General features: G+C 39.9%; 1 protein-coding gene across 1 annotated transcript in view; it reads left to right on the top strand.

The window, feature by feature from the left end:
• The first annotated feature begins 19,319 nt into the window (after window positions 1-19,319).
• tubgcp3 (tubulin, gamma complex associated protein 3) overlaps window positions 19,320-27,428 on the top strand; it is a 92,439-nt gene continuing 84,330 nt past the window's right edge. The window contains exon 1 of the mRNA XM_051926334.1: window positions 19,320-19,520. Coding sequence (XP_051782294.1) covers window positions 19,445-19,520 — 76 coding nt within the window. The 5' untranslated portion in view covers window positions 19,320-19,444. The remainder of the gene's footprint in view (window positions 19,521-27,428) is intronic.

Genomic DNA, 27,428 nt, shown 5'->3' with positions numbered 1-27,428 from the left:
CACTCACGTATAACTCGGGTCTTGAAACCCAAAAAAATCGATCATAAAATCAGACCCCGACTTATACGCCCGTTCAAAAATACGACACATTTTTTTTTTTTACATCTTCTTGCCTCCTCCAATCTCGTACCAGTCTCTCAGACACATCGAATGTTATTGCGGCAGCAAGGTTACCAATTTATTTCGCCACTTCAACGATGTTTAATTTAAAACCAGATTCATATTTACTTCTGATCGAACGCTCCATTGTAGATAAGGGATGCAATTAAGATAAAGATGAGATACAAAAAACACAAAACAGTCCAAACGTTGCTTCAGAATAGTTCAGGTGTTACCATGTGGTCACGTAGGCACAATAGAGAGAGACGGAGGTTAGGAGCACACGCTGATACAGCGCACTGCTGCACCCACATACTATAAAAAGGCCGTGTGCTCCGTGGTTACTCTCTCAGGAGGGCGTTAGCATATCATAATCTTTTAGAACCAACAGCGTGAGTTTTCCACGTTTGACTTACCGTAGATACTCACGTATTAGTCGATCTCGCAGATAAGTCGAGTGTATTGTTTAAGCCGAAAATTACGAAATTTGTTATGACCCGCATATAAGTCGAGGGTAAAACTTGACAGCTATCAGAGATAGAGGGCGACAATCAGCTGTTAATGGCGACAAAACTCACTGTCACGTCACAGGCATTCCCTCTGTGCTTGGAGGAATGCTAGACTCATTGACTCGGCAACTAATCCTTGCGTGTGCGTGAGTTGCGAAATGTAAACAAAGGCAAGATGGCGTCGATAGGGAGCAAAGCGAGTGCAGAAAAGAAAACACTCGGCAGATGATGTTTTGCACATTATCGCGGAGTCGGACTCTGATTTTTCAGAATCGGATTTTATTGACAGTGATCAGGAATCGAGCAAGAGAGTGAGAAGCCGGCATTAGCTGATCGGACACCAGCTGATCCGCATTCGCGCAGCCGATGCACCTACGGCAAGGTTCGCGTGGGAGGAATACTCGGACATTGATCCGTGGGAGCCGAACTGGCTACCGGACTTCACAAGACAGCATGGCTTGCTGTTCGACACAACTGATCACCCGCTGCTGGACTACTTCAGGCTACTCTCTCCTGATGCTGCTTTTCAGCTACTGTCAGACGAGACAAACAGGTAGGCAGAGAAATTGTTTGAATCGCGGGCTGCACTTGCATCGCATTGATAGCGTGCGTTGCCTTGGTTCTTTTGATTCCAAATCTGGTTGCACGTGGCAGCTAATGGTATGTTTGTTATCCAAAACCTGCAAAAGCTAATGCTCAAATTCAAGTATTTCACAGTTTAAAGAATTATTTAGTGAAATTAGAAAAAAACTAGCTAATTAGCAATATTATTGCTGGCTTATAATTATTTCAAAGACCATGGGAAACGGCAGATGACTGGTGACTTAACACCGTGAAGCATTGAGTGTACAATGTCATTACCCAAATTCTATGGACAATTGTGTTGCCCAGCGGATAAGTCAATCCTGTTTTTTTGAATGAATTTTAAGGCATAAATTTTTCAACTTATACGCGAGTATCTACGGTATATCACCGACATTATAAAATTCCGGAAATTATATGGTAAAATCAAGTCCGACTTATCCGCGGGAGAACTTATCCACGAGTATATACGGTAAGTGTCATATTTTGAACGGGCGTATAAGTCGGGGTTTGATTTTATGATCGATTTTTCGGGTTTCAAGACCCGACTTATACGTGAGTGTATACAGTAGTTTTCTAATACGTAGAGTTTATCAGTTTTAAGAATACATTTTTCTACACCCGCTTACAATTCACCATCTTCACATACGGTGCTTCTGCACAACATGCAAGTCAGCATGAAGCAGGTTTCCTTCTGTGAAGCCATCAGCATTGGCCTGAATGTGCCTTATTATGCAGGGGATCTGAGGCCAGAGTGCCACACACTCCCTGATCCCCCGGATAACAGCAACAACAACATTTATAAGTACCCTGCAATGAAAAAGTGTACCCTGCATTGAAATAGTATATCCTGCAGTGAAAAAGTCTCGAGTGGGCGATTTGGACGCGGTGTCCGGTAGAGTTTTACCTGCCACAATTGAGAGACTTGGTAGGCTGAAGGGGAGTCTCCTTTAAAGTTGCAATTACTTGAATTATTGGTTAAAGAAAATACGACTTCTATTCATAAGCTCATGTGCTCGTTTGAGGACATACTGTATGTAAGAAAGTGGAAGAGGTGTCTGAAAATGTCACTTCTCATCAGGCAAAAGTCGCTGTTCTGGAAAAAGAAAGTAAAGCTTTAAAAGAGAAATGTAACAAATTTGATGGTTATGAGCGCTGAGGGAACCTTCGTGTGGCAGGCATACCTGAGCGAGGGGAAACAATTTGTGAAGCACACCGTTGTTGTTCAGAAAGTTTTGCCACACATTGCAGACAAACTAAAGGACACAGTGGACATTGGCCACCGTTTGGGATCAAGAAAAGGAGTCTCAACGCACGACGCATCACTGTTCAGTTTATATCTCGTACATACTGAAATGTGATTTGGGAAGATGCAAAAAACTGTAATCTATTAAAACAGAGGAAAATACGAATTCTAGAAGATCTAAGGCAGGGAGATAAAGAAGCAAGGAATGAACTCGAGCCGCTGGTTGAGCAGGCTAGAAAACAACAAAAGAAAGCTTTTATTACATACAGTTGGCTCTTTCAGCATTTGGACAGTGACACAGTGTTCACAGTTTTGGCTTTTTTTGCCACCACAATGGATTTGAAACAAAACAATCAAGATGTGACTGAAGTCAATATACTAACAACCCAACTGTGCTTCACTCACTCACAATATGGAACCGATGTAGGAAGTACTCTTTGAACGGCCTTTTCCGAGGTTTCTTCCATTTTTTTTCCCTACTGGGGGTTTTTTGGGAGTATTTCCTTGTCTTCTTAGAGAGTCAAGGCTGGGGGGGCTGTCAAGAGGCAGGGCCTGTTAAAGCCCATTGCGGCACTTCTTGTGTGATTTTGGGCTAGACAAAAATAAATTGTATTGTATTGTACTTTAAGATAAAGAAGCTTTTATCTGTGGCACCCCTGCACGAGAACCCCCTTTTCCCACCCTCTCAAACGTACGCAGTTTTTAATGCCTGGAAAACATTTGGAATTAAATCTGTACATAGACAACGTCTTTGCATCCTATGAACAATTACACTCCACATTTAACTTCCCAGCACCACATTTCTTTCACAACCTTCAAATCAGAACCTGCCCAATTCCCCTCACCTCAAACCTACCTAAATATTGATCAGTCTCGGACTCAGACATCCATCCATCCAGTATCCAACCCGCTATACCCTAACTACAGGGTCACGGGGGTCTGCTGGAGCCAATCCCAGCCAACACAAGGAGCAAGGCAGGAAACAAACCCCGGGCAGGGCGCCAGCCCAGCACAGTCGGACTCAGACAGCATTTCTGTAATATATAAAACCATTTTACAGCCCCTCCCTTTTAAAGATCCAAGAGAACGGTGAGAAAATGATCTCTCACTCAACATCTCAGAAAAGGAGTAGAAGGAGTAGAAGGTAGCAATGCAGAGAATTCACTCGAGCTCCTTATGTGCAAAGCATAGAATTATTCAACTTAAAATGATCTATCGAGCACATCTGTCTCATTTAAAATTGTCCAAAATGTTTTCAGGGCAAAATCCAACCTGCGAACACTGCAATCGAGCTCCAACCCCACTGGGCCCTATGTTCTGGGCCTGCACCAAATTAACATCATTCTGGACCAAAATCTTTAAAGGCCTATCAGACAGCCTTGGGGTCACAATCCCTCCTAATCCACTAACAGCTGAGTTTGGAGGGGCAAACAAACTGGAATGGCCTTTACTACACTATTGGCACGTAGACTTATCTTGGTCAACTGGAAGAATCCTAACTCTCCTATTCTAAGTCAGCGGGGTAACTGATGTTCTCTAATATTTGAAACTGGAAAAAATCAAATTTGCATTTAGAGCATCTATGCAGAACTTTTTCAAAACCTGGTAGGATCTCATCAATAACATTTTAGAATAAGCTTTTAAATTGAAGAAGCAGGTTCTCTCCCCTCTTTTCCTTTTTTTTCTTCTCCATTTATCTTCATTCAATTATTAATTCATCTATTTACTTATTTTTGCTAGCTTTAAGTTTTACTCTGCTGGCTTAGCTCTCTTTCTCATGGGTGGGGGTTGATTGGTTTTCAATCTTATTTTTGTAAAAATTTATTTATTTGTATGGAATGTTGTGTGATTTCAATAAAATCAATAAAATTATAATAAAAAAAAAGATGTGACTGAAGTGCAGACTTACAAGTTTAACAAAAATATCGTATGAGCTGTTTAGAAAAGAAATCCATTTCGATAGATGGTCCCCCTATTTTCAGGGGCTCAAAATTATTTGGACAGACTAACATAATCATAAATATCACAATCACGTTCAAGATTTAGTTGAAACTCCTTTCCAGTCCATGACTGCTTGAAATTTGAAGCCACGGCCGTCTCCCAGTGCTGTGTTTCCACCCCAGTGATGCTTTGCCAGGCCTTTCGTCAGGTGCTGCTTGTTCAGTGCACTTTCTGACATCAGTTCTGTTTTCAGCAAGTGAACCGCACGTCCAGTTGTGTTGAGGTCAGCTGATTGACTTGGCCATTGAAGAACAGTCCACTATTTTGTGATTTTCCCCTTGGGATTAATAAAGTATCTATCTATCTATCTATAATATAGTGCCTTTTAATTATCTATCTATCTATAATATAGTGCCTTTTAATTATCTATCTATCTATCTATAATATAGTGCCTTTTACATTATCTATCTATCTATCTATCTATCTATCTATAATATAGTGCCTTTTACATTATCTATCTATCTATCTATCTATCTATCTATCTATCTATCTATAATATAGTGCCTTTTACATTATCTATCTATCTATCTATCTATCTATCTATCTATCTATCTATCTATCTATCTATCTATAATATAGTGCCTTTTACATTATCTATCTATCTATAATATAGTGCCTTTTACATTATCTATCTATCTATCTATCTATCTATCTATCTATCTATCTATCTATCTATCTATCTATAATATAGTGCCTTTTACATTATCTATCTATCTATCTATCTATCTATCTATCTATCTATCTATCTATCTATCTATCTATCTATAATATAGTGCCTTTTACATTATCTATCTATCTATCTATCTATCTATCTATCTATCTATCTATCTATCTATCTATAATATAGTGGCTTTTACATTATCTATCTATCTATAATATAGTGCCTTTTACATTATCTATCTATCTATCTATCTATCTATCTATCTATCTATCTATCTATCTATCTATCTATCTATCTATCTATCTATAATATAGTGCCTTTTACATTATCTATCTATCTATAATATAGTGCCTTTTACATTATCTATCTATCTATAATATAGTGCCTTTTACATTATCTATCTATCTATCTATCTATCTATCTATCTATCTATCTATCTATCTATCTATAATATAGTGGCTTTTACATTATCTATCTATCTATAATATAGTGCCTTTTACATTATCTATCTATCTATCTATCTATCTATCTATCTATCTATCTATCTATCTATCTATCTATCTATCTATAATATAGTGCCTTTTACATTATCTATCTTTCTATAATATAGTGCCTTTTACATTATCTATCTATCTATCTATCTATCTATCTATCTATCTATCTATCTATCTATCTATAATATAGTGGCTTTTACATTATCTATCTATATATAATATAGTGCCTTTTACATTATCTATCTATCTATCTATCTATCTATCTATCTATCTATCTATCTATCTATCTATCTATCTATAATATAGTGCCTTTTACATTATCTATCTATCTATAATATAGTGCCTTCTACATTATCTATCTATCTATAATATAGTGCCTTTTACATTATCTATCTATCTATCTATCTATCTATCTATCTATCTATCTATCTATCTATCTATCTATCTATCTATCTATAATATAGTGGCTTTTACATTATCTATCTATCTATAATATAGTGCCTTTTACATTATCTATCTATCTATCTATCTATCTATCTATCTATAATATAGCGCCTTTTACATTATCTATCTATCTATCTATCTATCTATCTATCTATCTATCTATCTATCTATCTATAATATAGCGCCTTTTACATTATCTATCTATCTATCTATCTATCTATCTATCTATCTATCTATCTATCTATCTATCTATCTATCTATAATATAGCGCTTTTTACATTATCTATCTATCTATCTATCTATCTATCTATCTATCTATCTATCTATCTATCTATCTACTTTGTGCTGAGAAGCACTTGGTTTGCTCTCTCAGTATGTTTTGGCTCATTGTCCATCTGTACTGTAAATCAGTTTTGCAGCATTTAGCCAAATCTGAGCAGACAGTACAGCCCCGGACACTTCACAATTCATCCTGCTACTTCTACCAACAGTCACATCATCAATAAACACCAGTGACCGACTTCCATTGGCAGCCATGCGTGACCAGGCCATAACACGGCCTCCACCATGTGTCACAGATGATGTGCTATTCATTGGCTCATGAACTGTTTCTTCTCTTCTCCATATTCTTCCCTATCCATCATTCTGGTATGATTACGTCTCGCCTGAAGAAGGGGACTGAGTTGCCTCTTAAGCTTGCATATTGTAATCTTTTTAGTTAGCCATAAAAGGTGTCATTTTGCTTGGCTTTCCTCTACATTCATAATGGCTAACACGGTACAACACCCTAGTACTACATCATTCTGGTACATATTGATCTTAGTTTCATTTGTCCAAAGGAAACTGTTCCAAAACTGGACAGGCTTTTAAAAATGTTTTCTGTCAACGTCTGATCTGTCCTTCCTATGCTTGAGGTTTGCCAGTGGTTTGCACCTTGTGGTAGACCCTCTGTCGTTACTTTCATGAAGTCTTCTCTTGATTGTAGACTTTGCCAATGATAGCTCTACCTCCCAGAGAGTGGTCTTGGTGTGGCTGAATGTCGTGAAGTTGTTCTTCTTCATCAAGGACAGAGTTCTGTAATTATCCAGCACAGCTGTCTTCTGTGTTTTTTGAGATCCTTCTGACATTGCTGAGCTCACCAGTGTGTTCCTTCTTTTCAAGAATCTACCAAATGGTTGACTTGACCACTCCTGGTGTTTCTCTCTAAAGGGTTTGTTTTGTTTTCTCCGTCTGCTTTTACTTGCATGGACAGCTCTTTGGACCTCATAGTGAGAGTTCACAGTGACGGCTTCACAAATGCAAATTCCACACTTGGAAACAACTCCAGACCTTCTACCCGCTTACCAGTTAATGAAATAATGAGGGACCTGCACCCACCTGGCTATGGAACAGCTGGTCAGTCAAATGTCCAAATACTTTTGAGCCCCTGAAAATGGGGGACCATGCATAAAAATGGCTGTCATTCCTAAACGGCTCATACAATATTTCTGTTAAACCCTTTGAATTAAAGCTGAAAGCCTACACTTCAATCCTATCGTTATTTCCTTATTTCAAATCCAATGTGGTGGCGTATAAAGGCAAAATTCTGAAAACTGTGTCCCTGTCCAAATATTTATGGACCTGACTGTAAATGGCAGAACGTTTCCAGTTAATGACATTTAGGGTGATGTTACACGATGACAGACGTGTGTATGTCAGTGTCATTGTGGTACGGATGTGTGAACTGATTCTGGTGGTGCAATTCAGTCTGTGATTGCGTGAGATGGCCGTGACAATTTAGATGTGTTAATATGTCATTAATATAACATTCTGCACAAGTAAGGAGAAGAAAGGAGTTTTATTTATTTATTTATATTGTTATCCATTTTGGGGTCCACAAATAATAATTCACTGAAAACACTTCTTGAGTGGGATGATGGGATTCGGAGTTCTATTCATTTATTCAACGTTTTTTTCCTTCACTTGCAGAATGAATTGTCAGCTTACAATTCTGTTTTTTTTTTCATTCAATGTTACATTTATGTTTTTCACTTAATGGTTGCGGATTACGTGATATATTTAAAAGAATGGCCTTTATTTTGTTTTGTAGAGCTCCTAAGAGGGACACATGCAGTACTTTCTTCAAGAATCACATTTGTGTGACGGAGATGGAAGGCCCTGGTGTGGAAAAATGATTGAATTGTTTTCCTCAATGACAGGTAGATAGGTAATTCTTGTTGTTCGAGTTAAAGACGTGTGGTTCATGTATTTGGTTAAAGCAGGTCATGTGAGAATATCACATTATTGACAGAACTATCGCCACATGTTAATAACACGAAGCTCACATATCCGTCAACGTTTGGAGACTTTAACGAAGCCACAGACTTGCATGCTTGACAGATTTCCACCCCGAAGGGTCTCAAACTCTGCCGACCCGGTAACTTTTGTCAAGCCCTGAATCTCACTGATGCCCACTGGGTTTTGAGCTCCAGCAATTCCTTGTACACGTGCTTTAAATCATCAGAACTCTCCCAGAAATCCTCCACAGACCTGTGGCTTGTGACTCCCGAACTTCTGATTTGAGTTCCGTCGACAGTTCACCGTCTCCTTTTTCAGATCGTTCGTTTAGTGATACCGTGCTGTCCGACAGTGAGACGAGGCCAAAGCAAACTCCTGGCTATCGGAAGCTCAACTGCTCTCGCTTGTCTTCAGAGCGGCGTTGTCTGGAGATTAATAAAACAGCTGAAAACATGAAATATTTATGAGGCATCTCGGCTAGTGCTAAGTGGGAGCTTTTTAAATATGAATGTAGGGAATTTTCTCATAAATTTGGTGAAATGATGGCAGGAGGAAAATTTGAAGAGCATTTAGAGATTATAAAAGAGAACGGTGAGCTTTTCTGAAAAATCTGATCTTGGTGATGTGGGGAAAGAAGGGAGCTTTACGCTTTAAAGATGAGGCTGGATAAGGGTGCTTTGGTAGGATCTTGAGCTACGGGGTTGGAGTTTGGAGAGCAAACCTCTGCTTATTTTAATGCTGTAGAAAAGAAAAATTTTAATAAGAAGAAAATGACATCTCTTTATATCAACAATACCTTGACTCATAACCCCACAAAGATATCTTCCTACGTTTCAGAATTTTATCAGAGATTATATACATCTCTGTTTGATCCTCAGGTAACTGATCCATTTTTTAATAGTTTACAGTTTGCTATTCCTAAAAATTTATGACCACAATATGTGTTGTCACAGATGGCTGGGGTTCTTGTCTGGCCGGGACTCCTCTTCATTGTATGGACCGGGGGAGCAAGCCTGGTCAGGACAGTACCTCTCACAGTACGCTAGATGGCAGCCCCCCTGGGTTGCATCAGGGCCATGGGCATGGGATTTTGCAGCTTAAGCCTGTTGGTGTCCGTGGCTACCACCAGGGGGCGCTGCAATGGTTCCTGAGCCCATGTGGGTGGTTCTTCTGCAGCCGGAGGTGGGTTGTCAGACACCTGGAGCACCTCCGGGTGGGCTATAAAAGGAGCCAGCAGCCACCACTCCGGGAGCCGGAGTCGGGAGGAGAGGGACTAAGCTTGCCGGAGAGGAGTGGAGGAGAAAAAATAATTTCAATTTAATAATTGTGGTGATTGTGATATTGTGCTTGTAGGAATGGGGAAGGCGTTGCCCCTAGGCGAAGAAAAGTAAAACATTTATTTGTTTTATAAGTGTGCCTCCCACGTCTGTCTGTGTCGGGTCAGGTGCTGGTATAGTGTTATCGTCACAGTGTAAGGGACAGCCAGCTGGGACACACAAGGAAGGGAAGGAGTCGGGGAAGGCAGCCTTTTTAGTGCCCTGCCTCCCCAAGTACGCTAGATGGCAGCCCCCCTGGGTTGCAGCAGTGCCTCAGATTCCCACAGCGCTCCATGGAGGTTGGAGTTTGGTGCAGCCCTGTTGGGCTCCATGGGTGCCACCGGAAGAAGATCACCGGACACCTGGAGCACTTCTGGGTGCTCTATAAAACAAGCCAGAGTCAGGAGGAAGAGGGACGAAGCTTGCCAGTGGAGAAGTGGAGGCGGAAAGGACTGAAAGAAAAGATGAGACTGGGTGTTGGTGTGCTTGCTGCTGTGGGGAGCGAGGGAAGAGCGCTCCCGCACTTGTAAATAAAATGTGTGCTGTGCCAGAACTCGTGTCTCTGCCTGTCTGTGTCAGGTTGGAGTCGCTGGAGCACCCCAGTGGGCTTCACATATGAAATTCTGTGAGTAGCCGTTTACCGTGGAAGAGCTTGATGACATCGTAGAAAGTAGGCCAAATAATAAGGCTCCTGGGCCAGCTGGTTTACCTTTCAAATTTTATAAGATTTTATTTTCTCAACACAGAGATCTTGTGTTTTACACATTTGTGCTAAATGTGGGGAGCTGCAGGGTCTTATATCACTAATACTCAAACCAAACAAAGGCCATTGTCATTTGGATAAGTGGTGTCCGATTACACTTTTAAATTCAGAGTACAAGTTACCAGCTTCTCTGTATTCCAATAGACTTAAACCCTATTTGGAGGATATTATTTCTAATCCCTAGTCTGGCTTTATGAAAGGAAGGGATACATCCAATAATATTGGATTGATTCTAGACATTTTAGACTATCCAGAATTTATAAATCAAGATGTACTCATCCTTTTTTTAGACTTCTACAAGCCATTTGATACTGTCAAGCACTCTTTTAATTTTTGAAGCTTCAGATAAATTTGGTTTTGCTGATAAATTTAAAACTATGATATGTGCTCTTTATAATGGTATGGATAGCTTTCTCTATTTTCTGGCACCTCTCCCATGTTTCCTATTGTTGTGTCCTGTGTTGCCACCTTAACTTTCAGCAAAAACTTAGATCATGTAACCGAAAAAACACAGAAAAACACAGACACGTTAAATAAGGTCAGTCAGTCATTGTCCAACCTACTATATCCTAACACAGGGTCACGGGGGTCTGCTGGAGCCAATCCCAGCCAGCACAGGGTGCAAGGCAGGAACAAATCCCGAGGCAGGGTGCCAGCCCACCGCAGGGCACACGCACGCACACACACACACACACTCACACACACACTAGGATCACCAATGCACCTAACCTGCATGTCTTTGGACTGTGGGAGGAAACCCACGCAGACACGGAGAGAACATGCAAACTCCACGCAGGGAGGACCCAGGAAGAGAACCCAGGTCTCCTTACTGCGAGGCAGCAGCGCTACCAGTGTGCCACCGTGCTGCCCATTAAATAAGGTAAACATATAAAATGTCTAACTAAATACAATAGCAGTACACTTAGATACAAGCATCCAAACAACCAGTGTTGCCACTCTGAGTTTTAGGCAAAACACAGGCCGTGTAGCTGACAAAACATAGAAAAGTGTTGACATGTTTAATAAGGTATACAAGGACACTTCTAATGAAATACAACAGCAGTACAGATCTCTCAAATAAATCAAAGTGTCAAAAAACAAAATCACATTCCTGAGAAGCAGTAAATGACAAATTCAAGCTTAGGAGCAGAGCATTAAACAGGACTCGCCCCTGCTCAAGTCAACAACTTCAACTTGATTTTCCTATTTGTACTTTTCCAGTTTCTCACAATATCATTTATGGCTTCATCCTCGATGAGAGATTTTGACGGTTTCCAAGCACCTTAACGTTTAATGGCCTCTTTTGCTATCAGCTCAGTGCGCTACGCAGGATGTGACGTCAAGGCACACGTCACCACTCACAATCACCACGCTAATTTGGTGATGCACAGACTAGTGATTACATTTTAGAGATGCACCGAGTTGATCATTGTTCATTAAGATGTACAAAACAATAATGAACACCAGAAATTGTAGTTCAGAAATTGGGCTAAAAGAAATAAATGATTGTGATGATAAAAAGCATAGAAACATAGACAGGAACAGCAAAACATAGCAGTGGCAACACTGGTCGTGTCTCCCCGTTCCTTTTCCTTGTAGCAGCAGAACTCCTTAATCTGCTTGTTACTCGTCACTCTGGGATTGAAGGTATTAGAGACCCGAAAAATCAGTCAGTCTTATTCTGAAGGATCAGTGACGGGTCTCAGTTGGTTTAAACAGTCTCTGTGTCTTTTCAGGGGCGTCTGGTTTATCTGTGAATGCAGGGTGTGGTAGTAATGACTGGTAAGCAATGGCAGGCCGGAGGAAGTTTAAAATCCATTACCGTAATCTTTTGCACACAGTGTAAAAGAACAGACAACACCACGTCAAAGATTTGGGGATCAACCCCATTTACTCAAATTAAGTTGTAGTGTGATCTGTCTTTACAGACAGGAGTTCAAAATGGAACTGAAGGAAAACAAAAATGGCTGCCATTTATATAGTGAGTAGACGGGAAATGACGTAAATGGAAGAATGGCATTCTGGGAACCGGAAGTGACATCAGTAGGAGGTGGGATCTTGATAACAGGAAGAGGACGTGATGGTGCTTATCTCCTGATGACCGGAAGTGGTGTTAGGTTGATGGTTCATCTGTTGGTCTGGAGTAAGAGAGGAGAAAGAGTTAGAGGACAGCACCAACCACTGGTCTGGCGGAAACACACACTTATTCAAGCCCTTAAACTGTCTCCTGTGTGTGGCACGTGTGTGACAACAGCAGTGTTATAAAGAGACCTCAGCATGGTGCAAGCACTTACACTGTGCAGTGGTTTATATTACATTTGTTATCATCTCTGCAAAATACTCTCCTCCGTCTAGCTCTTCCCACCATTACCTAATGTCTCTCACCTGACCGAAACTGTGCAGGTGTCTGAAACTGACCAGTTCTCACCCATAGAGTCGAGACTAGGAAGACCCACACATGAGATACCGGGCCGCTCAAATGAATGACTACTTTACGGCCATCTCTCAAGGTGGTTAAAGTCTTAACAGCTGCATTTCTAAAACAACAGTCTTAAGATTGCTTGTGTCACATGTTGTCCTTGACTTGTCATCACCTCATGCTAATGTCTGAACAAGAAGGCAAACAAATCTTTAATAATGAACTCTTATTTAAGCTAAAGTGAGCTAATGTAAAACATGATGGAGAAGGCATTGATTGATCCATACATTTAAATTCTCTGTACAAGCAGCTTATCCAATACTAATATGAGGGGGAGTCAAGCTAAAGTTAGAAAATGGGATTTATCAGAAAATGGAACGAACCTTCACAAAACTGTTCACGCCATTTCTCAATGGAGTCTCCAACCTTCTCAATGCACTTGTGCCACCTGCCTGGTAGTGCCAGCAGAATAAAAGGTTTTGTCTTCTCCTCGCCACCACTCGTGCACCTGAGTTATTGTCAAACACTACATGCCGAGGGGTACTCCAGTCACTAGGCAAGTTTCTGTGACTTGTTGGAGACCAACGTGGAGCCTGCTATTCGATCCAAGCAGTGGGGACTGCTGTCTCAAGGAGTCCTTTTGCTGCCAGACAATGACACACTGCTAAGAACACCAAGGCTTGTCTGGAGAAACTGAAGTTTGAGGGATTACCACGTTCTTCCTTATTCACCAGATTTGGCACCTTTTTGGACTGCTAAAAAAATTCTGGGCGGTCGTTGATTGAGGACAGATGACGACGTGAAGAAAGCAGAGCATGAGTGGAGGCGAGGACGAGACAAAACTGTTTATTCTGCTGGCACTGCCAGGCATGTGGCGCAACTGCATCGAGAAGAGTGGTGACTCCATGGAGAAATGACAGCATCAGTTTTGTGAAGGTTCTGTCTATTTTATGATGAATCCCATTTTCTAACTTTAGCTTGACTCCCCCTCGTATATTATATCATCAATGCCAAAAGTTAATCAATTAGGCAGATTCCACAAGGGAAAAGTAAAGGAATCATATATGTGCGTCATTTTGATAAGAGAACTATTAATGGAGTAGCTGTGAAACAAGGTGTTAGGTATCTTGGTGCTGATACATGCAAAATTAATTGTGAGAGAATATCTGAAAACTATGATCCAAAATTAGACCAAATGAAAAAAAAAATTAATTGTATGCTGCAGAGAGATCTTACAATTTATGGACGGGTTTTACTGACAGAGGCTGAGAGCACATGGAGTTTAGTGTCCCCAGCACTGTCACTGTATGTTGCTAAGAGGAGGTGACATTCCTATTTGACTCCTTAACTGGGGCAAGCGTCTCTTTATGATTACGTAAAGGTGACTAAGGAGTATTTCCGCTTGATTGAGTTATGGCACTTTGTCTAATTACACTCCGTAATCAGTGGTGTTAATATCATGGACAGCAAATGTAATAATTACTTTATCAAACAAAATGTAATTTTGGATCACTATTGGGCTCTGCCCCCTGCTTGCTTTACTCGCCAACCGCTGGGGGTGGGCGCTGGGTGCCCAATATCTCGCTGGTGAACCACTCAAAGGGCATCAGGGAGTCCCTCAGTTAGAGAAACACATTGTATTTAAAGAGATGGTATAGAGAAGAGTATGCAGGGTGCGGGAGGAAGACAGTTTAGTGCTTAGTTATTATAGACATTAAACCCAGTTACTTGAATATTTCACTACAACTGTCTATTTTAAATATCAATTGTTGTGGGGTACAAAATCTGTACATTTTGGTTTAATTTTCCATTATATTTTGTTCGAGACAAGACAACAGATGAACTGCATTCAGGACAAATCAAAGCAGGTTTTCTTCCCTTACACCTCACTTTTAAAACAGCTGTTCCAACACAGAAAGGAAGACATTCTGGTAGCTCAATTACTTTATAACCTGGGAAAGGAAGACTAAGGCAATTGATTAATTTATGGATGGATATCTGGGACAACAATTTGGTTTACAGCCTGGGAAAGGAGGACATGAGGCAATATCAAAGAACTTTATAATCTGGGAAAAGATAGATTAAAGAGTTTGAGCAAAATTCATCCATCATATTGACAGCCAGCCAATGAGGTGCATGCAACTATCATGTGTTGTGAAACCATGGCATGAAACTTTATAATAAATATGCCTCATTTTGAAAGCAACGTCGGAAGAAGAGAAGAAGAAGAAGAGAAACAATGACGACGGACGAAGACGTCACTGGTCGTCAGTAAAGCATCATGAACATCGATCGCTAAATCAAATGCCGCCCTGTGACATTCATCCTTGTCATCTGTAACTTTTTCGTAAGCTTTTTCTAAACACTATATACCTGTATATATCCAGACTTTTCCTATCAGTACTTATTTTCTGTTATTCTTTGTTCCAGTGGTATTATTATTATTCTTATAATAAATACCATGCTGCTTCTAACTTTCTATGCTTTGTCTTAATGTCTATAGAGTGATTGAAGTAATAAGGTGGATTTCTTTGAGCACCTGGTGCAGTCGGAGGTTTGCCATTACCACTGTGCTGCGAGGTTTATTAAGGCTGAGGATGAGAGCTCCACTCAGTAGTAGAGGAACAGGACGTAAAGAAGGTATTCTTGGCTGATAAATGGCCTATAGTCAAGAGTGCTGAGTCTTTGTATGTTTAAATGTATTCTTGTAGACCAAAAGTAATATTTAGGTCTGAGATATCATTAAAACATCATATGTTGTTCATGCCGATAATAAGTAAGTCTATTGAAGTGCTGAGTGACAGGCTGTGTTATTCCTAAAGCACTTGTGTGGTTTAAAGTGCTAAAGGTTAATCAGCGTGTGTGTGTCATTCATGGGGCACTGTTGTGGTGAGGGTCTGTGTGTATATCTATGTATGTGTGTGTTCATCTTAAAGTGCAACAGTAGACCAACCCGATAACGAACTTGACGATAACACTTATCCTTGAGAAAACAGGTAAAGGGTAATTAGAAGGAAATACTACGATAATACACCAATGAATAATAAAACGTAGTAAAAAGTAAAAGTAGAAGTAACAAAATGTAATAAAACCTAATAAAAAGTAAATAAAAAACTAAATTACATTAACACCTCATCAAAAACAACATTATGAATTACTTTATCCTCTAACTTACATATTACAAACGTTACTTTTTTGAATTTCTGTTTGCATATTGTTGGGGAAATTTTTCTCTTTTTCGTTTACTGGACCATTCTCTTTGTTCGTGACTTTTATTATATGCAGCTTTTTTTTGTTGATTTTCTTTTTTTCGACGTTCATTATCAGCTCCTGCCTCTCTTTTTCTATTGCGATCCAAAATTCTATGTTTTTGAAAAGATAATTTGCTTTTCTGCCTTGCTATTATAACCGACTGTGTTGAAGGGAGAGTTAACAGCACTGAGAGTGTCAAGGGGTGGGACAGAGAGAGGATGAGTGCAGGAGGAGTAACGATTGAGCGAGCGGTGTGGGGGGGTGGTGGTCAAGGCTGAATAACGCAGACACGACATGTTAAATATAATAGACAGCACTTCAAGACCTTGTATTAAATGGAAAGTTTTATACCCCAAATCAAACTTGAGTAGTATGTTAATTGTCTCACATATATTTCTTGTCCCCAGAAACGTTAACAACAACAACAACAGTGGCTAACATTTATTTCTACAGCAAATGTTCATACAATAATAGAGCTTGCTTTACAAGAAATGAAAAAAAAAAGATTAGGGAATAATATTAAAGAATAAGTAACAAAACAAGGTAAGATCAGATAGCTGGGTGGACAGAAAAAAACAAACAAACAAAAAAGCAAACTCCAGTTAGGCTGGAATAAATAAAAAACAAAATCTGCAGGGGTTCCAAGGCTAAAAGACCACCCGGCCCCCACTGGGCCTTCTCAGGTCAGGTCAGGTCAGATTAGGGAGAATGCACTGGTACAGCGCTTTGCCACACCCACCACACGACCAAACAGCTAAGAATCTCGGTTGACAATCCCCCTAGGCAGACACGCCCACACCTAGTCCAGTCCCACCCTCCGGAAATGACCCTCTATGTGCTGCAGCCAGGTGTTATGTGGGCAGCTCCTTGGAATGGTCCAACTGCTTGGGTTCTCAACAATGAGCCAGATCACCCTCGGGTAATCGTACCACATGGCCGTAGAGCTGTAACTGACGCTCCCTCACAATGCAGGTCATGTGCCTCATTCGGGACTCCATGAACAACACAAATTCAAACCAGCAGGACCCAAGGATTCTCTGAAGGGACACATATGAAGGAGTTCAGTCTTCATCTCATGTCACTGGATAGCGTCCATGTCTCACAATTATATAGCAAGACAGGGAGATTCTACCTACCATAAATATTTCTAATTCACTGCTCTTAGTTTGCTAGCTTCACATGATGGGATTAGATGGCGTTGGTCTCGTAGACAGATGAGACACCTGCTTTCATTCCACCATCTCAGGGGGCTGCATGGTGCTTTGATCAGATGATCAGGTAGAACCAAGGAAAACAACAAAGAATAGTGACTATTAGTAACGATTGTGGATCCCTGAAGAATTTGATCATTCTATGCTCGTGCATTCTATTAGGAGTACAAATGAAAAGGAGCTATGAAAAAGCCCAATTAATTAATAATGAGTTTTTAGCGTTTTTTTAAAGTGCTCCACTGTATTAGCCTGGCGAATTCCTATTGGCAGGCTATTCCAGATTTTAGGTGCGTAACAGCAGAAGGCCGCCTCACCACTTCTTTGAAGTTTAGCTCTTGGAATTCTAAGCAGACCCTCATTTGAACATCTAAGGTTATGATTTGGAGTGTAAGGTGGGAGACATTCTGAGATATAGGATGGAGCAGATTATTGAAGGCTTTATAAACCATAAGCAGGATTTAAAGTCAGTTCTAAATGGCACAGGTAACCAGTGTAATGACGCTAAGCCTGGAGTGATGTGCTTAGATTTTCTTTTCCTAGTTAAGATTTTGGCAGCTGCATTTTTAGCACCTTAAGCATGGGAAAGGCTCTATATAAATAAAATGTATTGTTATTATTATTATTATTAATTGCAACCACTTGCTGTCTTTCTTGGGTAGTCACATTAGGAGTGTGTTACACCCATCTTCTCGACTAAAAACAAAAACGTGAATTAATTTTTCAGCTTCTTGTAAAGTTATAAGAGGTCTAACTTTTTCTGTGTTCCTTAAGTGAAACAGGGCCATTCTTAGCAGTTTGGGGGCCCTACGCGGTTCAGAAATGTGCAGGCCCCGGATGGGGTTGGGGGGGGTAGCTCAGGAAGGTGTTCTAATAAAACGTCCGGAAAAGGCCTTAGATGACCAGTAGGCCTACATGTACGCTTGTGTGTATGCAGAGTGGTAAAATATTGCTTTTGTGATTTTGTTCTGGATCTGGTAAAGGCCGATAATATAGGGGTATTTCATGATTTTATGGGGATCTCTCTGAATGAATCCGAAACGAATCTCTAAAATTAACATTTGCTACAGTGCATTTGGCAAAGTTATGACGGCGTGACAATATTATTAGGGATTTAGGTGAAGATTGCAATTTGGATAATAAATTACCAACGTTAATAAGACAAAGAGATGCACTGAACTGAATTTCATGGGACTGGCACACTGATGGCTGCAGTGCCAGGGGCATGACAGGGGCCCCAGGCCCACAGCCCGACAACAAAAAAAAAAGAATTGTAAGTCGGGGTCGGGACCCTAGCTCGCGTATGCCTAAGAATGTCCCTGAGTGAAAGAAAGCAATGTGTGATTTAAAGTTTAAGTCAAGGAAATTCATTTTAAAACCTTTTACTGTTATTATTTTCGTAACAGATGGCTCAGTAAAGTTTGTAATGATGTGTCTCCTTTGTGTTCATTTTGTAATAAAAAAGATGAAACAATTAATCATGTCTTTTATTGCTGTGACCACTCAAAAGTATTTTTGGCCAGAGGTTGCTGCTCTGTTGTTTGTTTGTTTCTATAAAGTTGTAGAGATTTCTGAAAATGTGACGTTTATTTTGAATACTCAAAAAAGTGAGATTGATTTGGACAACACCTTAAAACTTCTTTGTCCTTTTGGCTAAATTTCGTTTATAAAGCCAGAGCCATCAACATAAAACCAAACTTTAGGTTATTATCTCATGATATAGAATCCCTCTTTATTGCTATAAAAGATTGTCAAGATAAGCTGATAAAACATATTCTTTACTTCAACTCATTGTTAATAAGTTAATTATGGGATCGCCTAATAATGTAATTTTTTGTGCAGGTAATGTCTATGTATCCCCAGCCTAAGTTCAGTTATCATTTTTGATAACTGGTTATTAGTCTTTATTATTGTATTTGTAGTTCTGTACCTACAGAATTGTGAATAAAGAATTAATAATTGAGAGAAAAAAAGGAACAGATTTTAACCTCGGAACTTCTTCCGTGACGCCTGATTCAAGCACGGAATGTTAATCTGCCGTTCTACGCCGTGCATTGTGGGAACGATTTCGGCGGGTTCGGTTAAAATGGCGCCGTTGCTAAGAGCAGGGCGCTGCGGTGGATTAAACGGCGGCTGGTAAATTTGAAAGGTGCTCGTCAGATGTTTTTGCACCATGGCAAGCTTGGATCAGAAGTCGCCAAATGTACTGCTGCAGAGCCTGTGCTGTCGCATTACGGGCAAAAGCGAAGGTAAGCAGAAAGAAAACAAATATTGGGTTGCCATACTGGCAGGGGAGACGCCGCTTTTTGCTCGCTGCAGATTTTGGGATAAGGCGATGTCATTTGTATTGGGAAACGAAAATCTTTGGACTCGGTGTGCTAAAGCTGTTTGGTTTTGTAAACGGCGATGCTTTATAGAAAAGGCCAAACTGTGTAGGTGCTGAAAGGAGAGCATCGCGATATCTGGAGTGAAGTGACAAGAAGCAGTGCATTGGATTGAGGGACCTGGAAGTTTTTCAAGCTCCTCACATAGCGTGCTGTCAGCGGCTGTAAGAAAACCTCGGAGTAAGAAATCGCATCGGCTTTCAGCACCCGTGTCTCCGCCACTCGCTTCGTGATCGTCTGGTTTAGTGCCCTTTGAGTGGTCTGTGATCCGCTGCTTGTATGATTGATTGATTGATTGAATGAATGAAGAGACCCGCCAGTCGTCTTCAATTTTTCAGTCTGTTAAAACGTGAATTGAGCTGACATTTAATGGAACAAATCTGCTTTCGCGATGTCGCTGGAAAAGAACTCCTGCATGCGTAGTTAATTAAACGGGCCAGCCAGGATCCCGGTGAGGTGGGTCCTTTTTTACCAAAACAGTTAACTTTTTTTCAGATTGGTTTACCGTTTTTCTCATTTTCGATAGATGTTAAATGTTTCCCTGGTTCGAGGATTTCTTATGAAAAGGTTAATATAAGCAGAGATACAAGACAGACACCTATTGAAACAGTAGTATTTACTATTTAGTGCTTAGCTTGGTCTCATTTAAATTCTTAGTGCGGCCAACGTTTTTGTTTATGATTGAACTAAAGAAATAAATAACATTGTAAAACAGAATACAATATTTGGTATTATTACTGGTAATCATGAAATGCTACATCAGGCTTTTGTTTAGTCTCACAAATGTACTTTCCATTTGTCATTTGCAGTTTTTTTATTTAAAAATTAGCTCATTTTGAAAGGCAGTTTATAAGGAGTCTCTTTTCAAGCTGGTTTTGCCAACAGTTAATCTTTTGTGTACATCAATTGCAGTTTTTCCAAGGTTTAACGACTTCTTTAAATATATCATTGCACTTTTTGATGAGTATGTTCTTCATAATTGTGTTTTTATTTAGTTTATTTTGGTACAAATGGTGTTCCATTTTCCAGTCTAGATTACCAGTCTAATACTCCTGACTCCATAGTCCAATATTCTTTCAGGATTGCGAGGGATACACAGCCGAATTTCAGTGACTGCCAAGTCACAACAGTGTTTAGCTGATGTTATCTAACAAAATATTAGCAGGTGTTAGATAACTGTTCCATCACCTCTTTGCAACTCGATGGAGCTGGCAAATTAGGTGACAGTTTAGCTAGTAATGTATTGCAGAATGCTAAGTCTACTTGAAAGGCCTTGCGTTCTTGATTTTTTTGGAATAGTAGTTTTACATTTTTTTCCTGTCCTTGCACCTTTCACTCCATTTTGAAATACTACCAGTTGCTACAAAGGTACCATGGGGAAGCCAGCTGATTCACATTTTTCAGTATGTATGCATAGCAGTTTTAATTCATGTATTTAATTTGTTTGGTATCCATCTTAATACAAGGATGGGTGTCTGAATATCCATCCATTTGCAAGGTCTCTGTCATTCTGCAAGATGGATTATCACAAACATTTTTAGGGATAAAATGCATTGCATTTGTCATTCCAATAGATGACATATCACAACATTAGCACTGCTTGTAACAAATCCCAAACAAATGCATATAACACAGACATACGCATTGAATGGCCAACTGCAAACATTAACACCTGAGGTCTACGTTGATTATTTGGATTTCAGCCCTTCTTTTGGTAGGTAGTACAGCTAGGAAAAGGATAAGTGTACGTGTGTGTCCTTTCTGTTGGTACGTCTCTGACATTGCAATAGATGGCGCCTCACAAACATTTTTAGTGACAAACTGCATTGCATTTATCATTCTAACAGATGTTGCTCCACATCTTTTGGTTACTTCTTATTACTGCATATGTTTATGATGCACCATCTGTTGGAATGACAAGTGCAATGTATTTTATCACTCCATGCATTACAAAATACATTCCAGTAGATGGTGACGTTCCACAAACATCTGTAGTACAGTGATCTCCCGCTGTATTGCGGTTCAGCTATCGGGCTCCCGCTATATCGCGTAAAAATTCAGTAAGTACATCCTATCTGTAGTGTACTTTGCAGCCAATTCATAACAAAGCATACGGTTTTCAGCAGTCACTACAGTAGACAAAGAATTTCGCCTTACAGTACCCAGATGATTTCTTACAAGGCCCGTTATTGGCTGAAAGAGGAGACTCAACCAATCAGAGCAGGATTTTCATCCTCTTGGGCTCTGATTGGCTGCTGCTATCGTGGTGTAATCTCACAAGAACATCGAACGTGGGTCCCCGACGCATCTCAGTTCTTTGCGTATGTGGTCTGATTGTTGTGAGCAAACTTTTTGTGAACTTTTCATTTTGTTTTAAGCCCTACCGTGGCTCCCAAGCATCCTGCATCTTCTAAGCCTTCTGGTAGTAGTGAGCCTAAGCGCCTGAGGAAGACCTTGACCATTCAGGAGAAGGTAAAACTCCTGAATATGCTTCGGGAAGGAAAGCGTTACATGGACGTCGCTCGCCATTACAAGTTTACATGTGTTTAAAGCATGTGGGAGGGCTTAAACTATAAGAAAATGTTTAATTATATGGTCTTTCTATATCGCAGATTTTCACCTATCTCTGATAGGTTTGGAACGTAGGCCAGGGATCACTGTAATTCATTTTATTGCTACAAATGTTTGCGATGCTCCATCTGTTGGAATGACAAGTTAAATATATTTAATCACTACATGCATTGCAAAGTACATTCTAATTGAAGGTGCACAGCAAATATTAACACTGAGGTCTACTTTGGTTACTTAGACTTCAACCCATCTTAGATGGATAGCACAGTTAGTTTTTTACTTAAACATAAAGGTGTTTTATGAATCGTATGCTTTTTGGACAGCTAGCAGTTTGAGGGAGGTTAAATGACCCACCTGCACTCCACCAGCTACACCTCTGGTAAACCGTGTGATGCAAAATATGTTAGGGGGCAATGCATGATGACCTGGATGCCACTGTCGATGCCGCATGCAGTCGAGTTAACTCTGACCCAAAAATTTCTTAAAGCGCCAAGACACCGTCACACCCCAAAAAGGCTGCCAGTCGCTAGGAGGGTTGACTGAAGACTCATTCTCTTTCACCATTTCACAGTTAGACTCCCTGTCTATGAATCTGTCCTGCCTTGTTCCTGAAACGTGCTGGGATGGGCTTCAGCTTCCCCTCAGGATAAGTGGGCTTGAAAATGGATGGATGAATGTTTCTCGTGCTGGCTGGTTTCTGTTAACAACGTTTTTACCTGAAGCATTGGATGAACGTGCAAAATGAGTGAATGCTGAAAAGTTTTTTGGATGTGTTTCAAGTTCAAGTTTATTGTCGCATGACTGGATGTTACAATCCCTGATGTGTCTGCACTACAACTAAGTAAAAAGATAGTTAGCCTTCAGAGGGGACCATTTGGGACATTCAATAATTTATCATTGTTTTGGTTTTGGGAAAATGGTTCCAAGGTTTTAAGAGAAAATAAGCAGGCAGGAATCAGAGAGGAAAGGTCCAATACTTCAATTGTTTACTTGTTCAAATATAATATCAGTTACATACAATATAATAGCAATATACATGCAGATATAGGAATTGTACTATTGACTTACAGTAATACAGATATATGAATTATACTATTGACTTACAGTAATACAGATATATGAATTATACTATACTTACAATAATATCAAAAGACCCAGAGCCATCATCCTAGACCAGTAGACTGAGGGAGCCCGCGTGTCAGTATCGTCAGAGGATCAACTCGTGAGCCTGGTCCAATACCGGGCGGTGTGCACGTTCCCCATGGTTGAGCTTCCGAAGAAACGGAGGGCGGAACCTTCCCTTATATACTAATTGAGTGTCCTTGCCCAAAATGGCTTACGTGTAAGCAGTGTATACAGAAGTGATCAGTTTCAGCACACACCCTTCCACGGGACGCAGTATTGTTTTTCTTCTACTTGGCCCTCACTGAGACGGTGCCTAGTATCAGAAGACACACAATAACAAGTGTTGCTTGCAATGAAGCCCCTCGAAGTGAAAAACAAGTACATAGCCTTGACTGTATTCCCATAACATTCTGAAACTCTTTATGAGAAACAAGTTTTTGCACATTCTTTCGCTATCATCCCAGACATTCCAATCTTTGTAGCTGGTTTTGCACTGAAGCGACCAACCCCCTCTTACTCCTTTATTTCATCCCTTCTCCTGTTACAGAGAAAACCTTTTTTATTACAATCATCCTGCCTATATATATATATTAAAAAAAAAAAAAAAAAAAAAAATCTGATGGTCAAACTCCTCTCATTTACTTTTCAATAGCAACTCCCACCATGATTTCAGAACATAAGGATTCATCGTGATCCTCCATCAAACCCATTACAGCCTCCTTGAGGTCATTATCTTTGGGGAAATTACCGCCTTCTATGAATTTTCATCAGGTTTCAAAAGAGAAACTAATCACAGTGGGCCAGGTCTGGACTGAACGGTGGATGGTTAAGGCCTATGAAACCACATTCCCTGATAGCAGCCTTTGATTTTTGGCATTTGTGGAACGATGCATGTCGTGAAGCAACAACATTTACTTATATAGCACATTTTCATGCAAATGACGTAGCTCAATGTGCTTTACAGGGTGAAGAAAGAGAAAAAAGACAAAAAATATTAAAATAAATCAGTCAATATTAATTAACATAGAATAAAAGTAAGGTCTGATGGCCAGGGATGACAGAAAAAAAAAACTCCAGACGGCTGGAGAAAAAAAAAAAAAAAAAAAATCTGCAGGGGGTCCGAGGCCACGAGATTCTACCTAACATAAATGACCTCAATCAGTCCTCATGGTATTCAGGGTTCACAGGGAAAAACCTGATGATGATGATGGCCATGTGGACGTCTGGCCTTTAATCCATCGATGTAGGAACCTTACTGTGCTTTGATTAGGTGGTGAGGGGTGCAGATCGACAACACAGAAAAATGGAAAAAGAACAGCAGAGAAAGTAGGAGTTAGTATGGATTACGAAGCCACCATGAATGATAATGATGATTCAATGCATATACAGAATATCATGATTAAACTAAAATTAAGCCATGAGAAAGCCATGTTAAAGTAATTTGTTTTTAGTAGTGTTTTAAAGTGCTCCACTGTATTAGCCTGGCGAATTTCTATTGGTCAGCTATTCCAGATTTTGGGTGCCTAACAGCAGAAGGCCGCCTCACCACTTCTTTTAAGTTTAGCTCTTGGAATTCAAAGCAGATACTCATTTGAAGATCTAAGGTTACGATTTGGAGTGTAAGGTGTAAGACATTCTGAAATATAAGATGGAGCAGATTATTGAAAGCTTTGCAAACCATAAGCAGGATTTTAAAGTCAACTCTAAATGACACAGGTAACCAGTGTAGTGACATCAGAACTGGAGAGATGTGCTCGGATTTTCTTTTCACCTACTGACATTCCCACAATGTTTCTGTTTGACGGCCTCATGTAATGAATTCATTGTGGAAGTGTAGCTTTCCCCAGTGATCGTTGACTTGAGTGACATGGTTTTCCTCTATCCAGTGATGTGCAGAATGTGTTTCTATCTTATACAGTTGTTTGAAATAAATTTTTGAAATCTGCTGTTTCATTTTGAATATCCCCTGTATAATATATATATAAAAACATGGCTATTTACCTGAAAAGTGCAGTACAGTGCACAAAATCTTTGATCACCTGGTGAAGGTCTTGTAACAAATTGAGTTTTTGTTTATGAGCTTTTCTAGTTTTGGACGACTCTTGTGGTTTCAAAGTGCAAAGACCTTCTTTATAGACTTAATGTCTATCTGTATGACATTAGTTTGAATTAAAATACAGGGCTTAATTTTTTTTTTATTGTACTAGTGAGTTTTTAATTAGGTGATGCACTCTAATGTTCACTCTAAAGTATATATTGTTTCATTAATGTAAAGTAAGAAATAATTGGAAACTGAAGTTCAATTATTAGTGTAGTTTGCAATTTGTATTTTAGCCTTATACAGTGTGGTGTGAAAAACTATTTGCCCCCTTCCTGATTTCTTATTCTTTTGCATGTTTGTCACACAAAATGTTTCTGATCATCAAGCACATGTAACCATTAGTCAAATATAACACAAGTAAACACAAAATGCAGTTTGTAAATGGTGGTTTTTATTATTTAGGGAGAAAAAAAAATCCAAACCTACATGGCCCTGTGTGAAAAAGTAATTGCCCCCTGAACCTAATAACTGGTTGGGCCACCCTTAGCAGCAATAACTGCAATCAAGCGTTTGCGATAACTTGCAATGAGTCTTTTACAGTGCTCTGGAGGAATTTTGGCCCACTCATCTTTGCAAAATTGTTGTAATTCAGCTTTATTTGAGGGTTTTCTAGCATGAACCGCCTTTTTAAGGTCATGCCATAGCATCTCAATTGGATTCAGGTCAGGACTTTGACTAGGCCACTCCAAAGTCTTCATTTTGTTTTTCTTCAGCCATTCAGAGGTGGATTTGCTGGTGTGATTTGGGTCATTGTCCTGTTGCAGCACCCAAGATCGCTTCAGCTTGAGTTGACGAACAGATGGCCGGACATTCTCCTTCAGGATTTTTTGGTAGACAGTAGAATTCATGGTTCCATCTATCACAGCAAGCCTTCCAGGTCCTGAAGCAGCAAAACAACCCCAGACCATCACACTACCACCACCATATTTTACTGTTGGTATGATGTTCTTTTTCTGAAATGCTGTGTTCCTTTTACGCCAAATGTAACGGGACATTTGCCTTCCAAAAAGTTCAACTTTGGTCTCATCAGTCCACAAGGTATTTTCCCAAAAGTCTTGGCAATCATTGAGATGTTTCTTAGCAAAATTGAGACGAGCCCTAATGTTCTTTTTGCTTAACAGTGGTTTGCGTCTTGGAAATCTGCCATGCAGGCCGTTTTTGCCCAGTTTCTTTCTTATGGTGGAGTCGTGAACACTGACCTTAATTGAGGCAAGTGAGGCCTGCAGTTCTTTAGACGTTGTCCTGGGGTCTTTTGTGACCTCTCGGATGAGTCGTCTCTGCGCTCTTGGGGTAATTTTGGTCGGCCGGCCACTCCTGGGAAGGTTCACCACAGTTCCATGTTTTTGCCATTTGTGGATAATGGCTCTCACTGTGGTTCGCTGGAGTCCCAAAGCTTTAGAAATGGCTTTATAACCTTTACCAGACTGATAGATCTCAATTACTTCTGTTCTCATTTGTTCCTGAATTTCTTTGGATCTTGGCATGATGTCTAGCTTTTGAGGTGCTTTTGGTCTACTTCTCTGTGTCAGGCAGCTCCTATTTAAGTGATTTCTTGATTGAAACAGGTGTGGCAGTAATCAGGCCTGGGGGTGGCTACGGAAATTGAACTCAGGTGTGATACACCACAGTTAGGTTATTTTTTAACAAGGGGGCAATTACTTTTTCACACAGGGCCATGTAGGTTTGGAATTTTTTTCTCCCTAAATAATAAACACCATCATTTAAAAACTGCATTTTGTGTTTACTTGTGTTATATTTGACTAATGGTTAAATGTGTTTGATGATCAGAAACATTTTGTGTGACAAACATGCAAAAGAATAAGAAATCAGGAAGGGGGCAAATAGTTTTTCACACCACTGTACATATTGTAGTACTATGAGCCCATACACTTGGGCTACTCAACACGTGGGCCACATAAAGCATTTTCTGTGACTCCCAGGAAGTAAGAAATGTATTAAAGTTTATTAGTCATTTT

This window comes from Erpetoichthys calabaricus, chromosome 4 (genome assembly GCF_900747795.2).
Source record: "Erpetoichthys calabaricus chromosome 4, fErpCal1.3, whole genome shotgun sequence".
Classification (NCBI taxonomy): domain Eukaryota; kingdom Metazoa; phylum Chordata; class Cladistia; order Polypteriformes; family Polypteridae; genus Erpetoichthys; species Erpetoichthys calabaricus.
The sequence above is the reverse complement of the archived record's forward strand: the minus strand, read 5'-3'. Positions and strand labels throughout refer to the sequence as shown.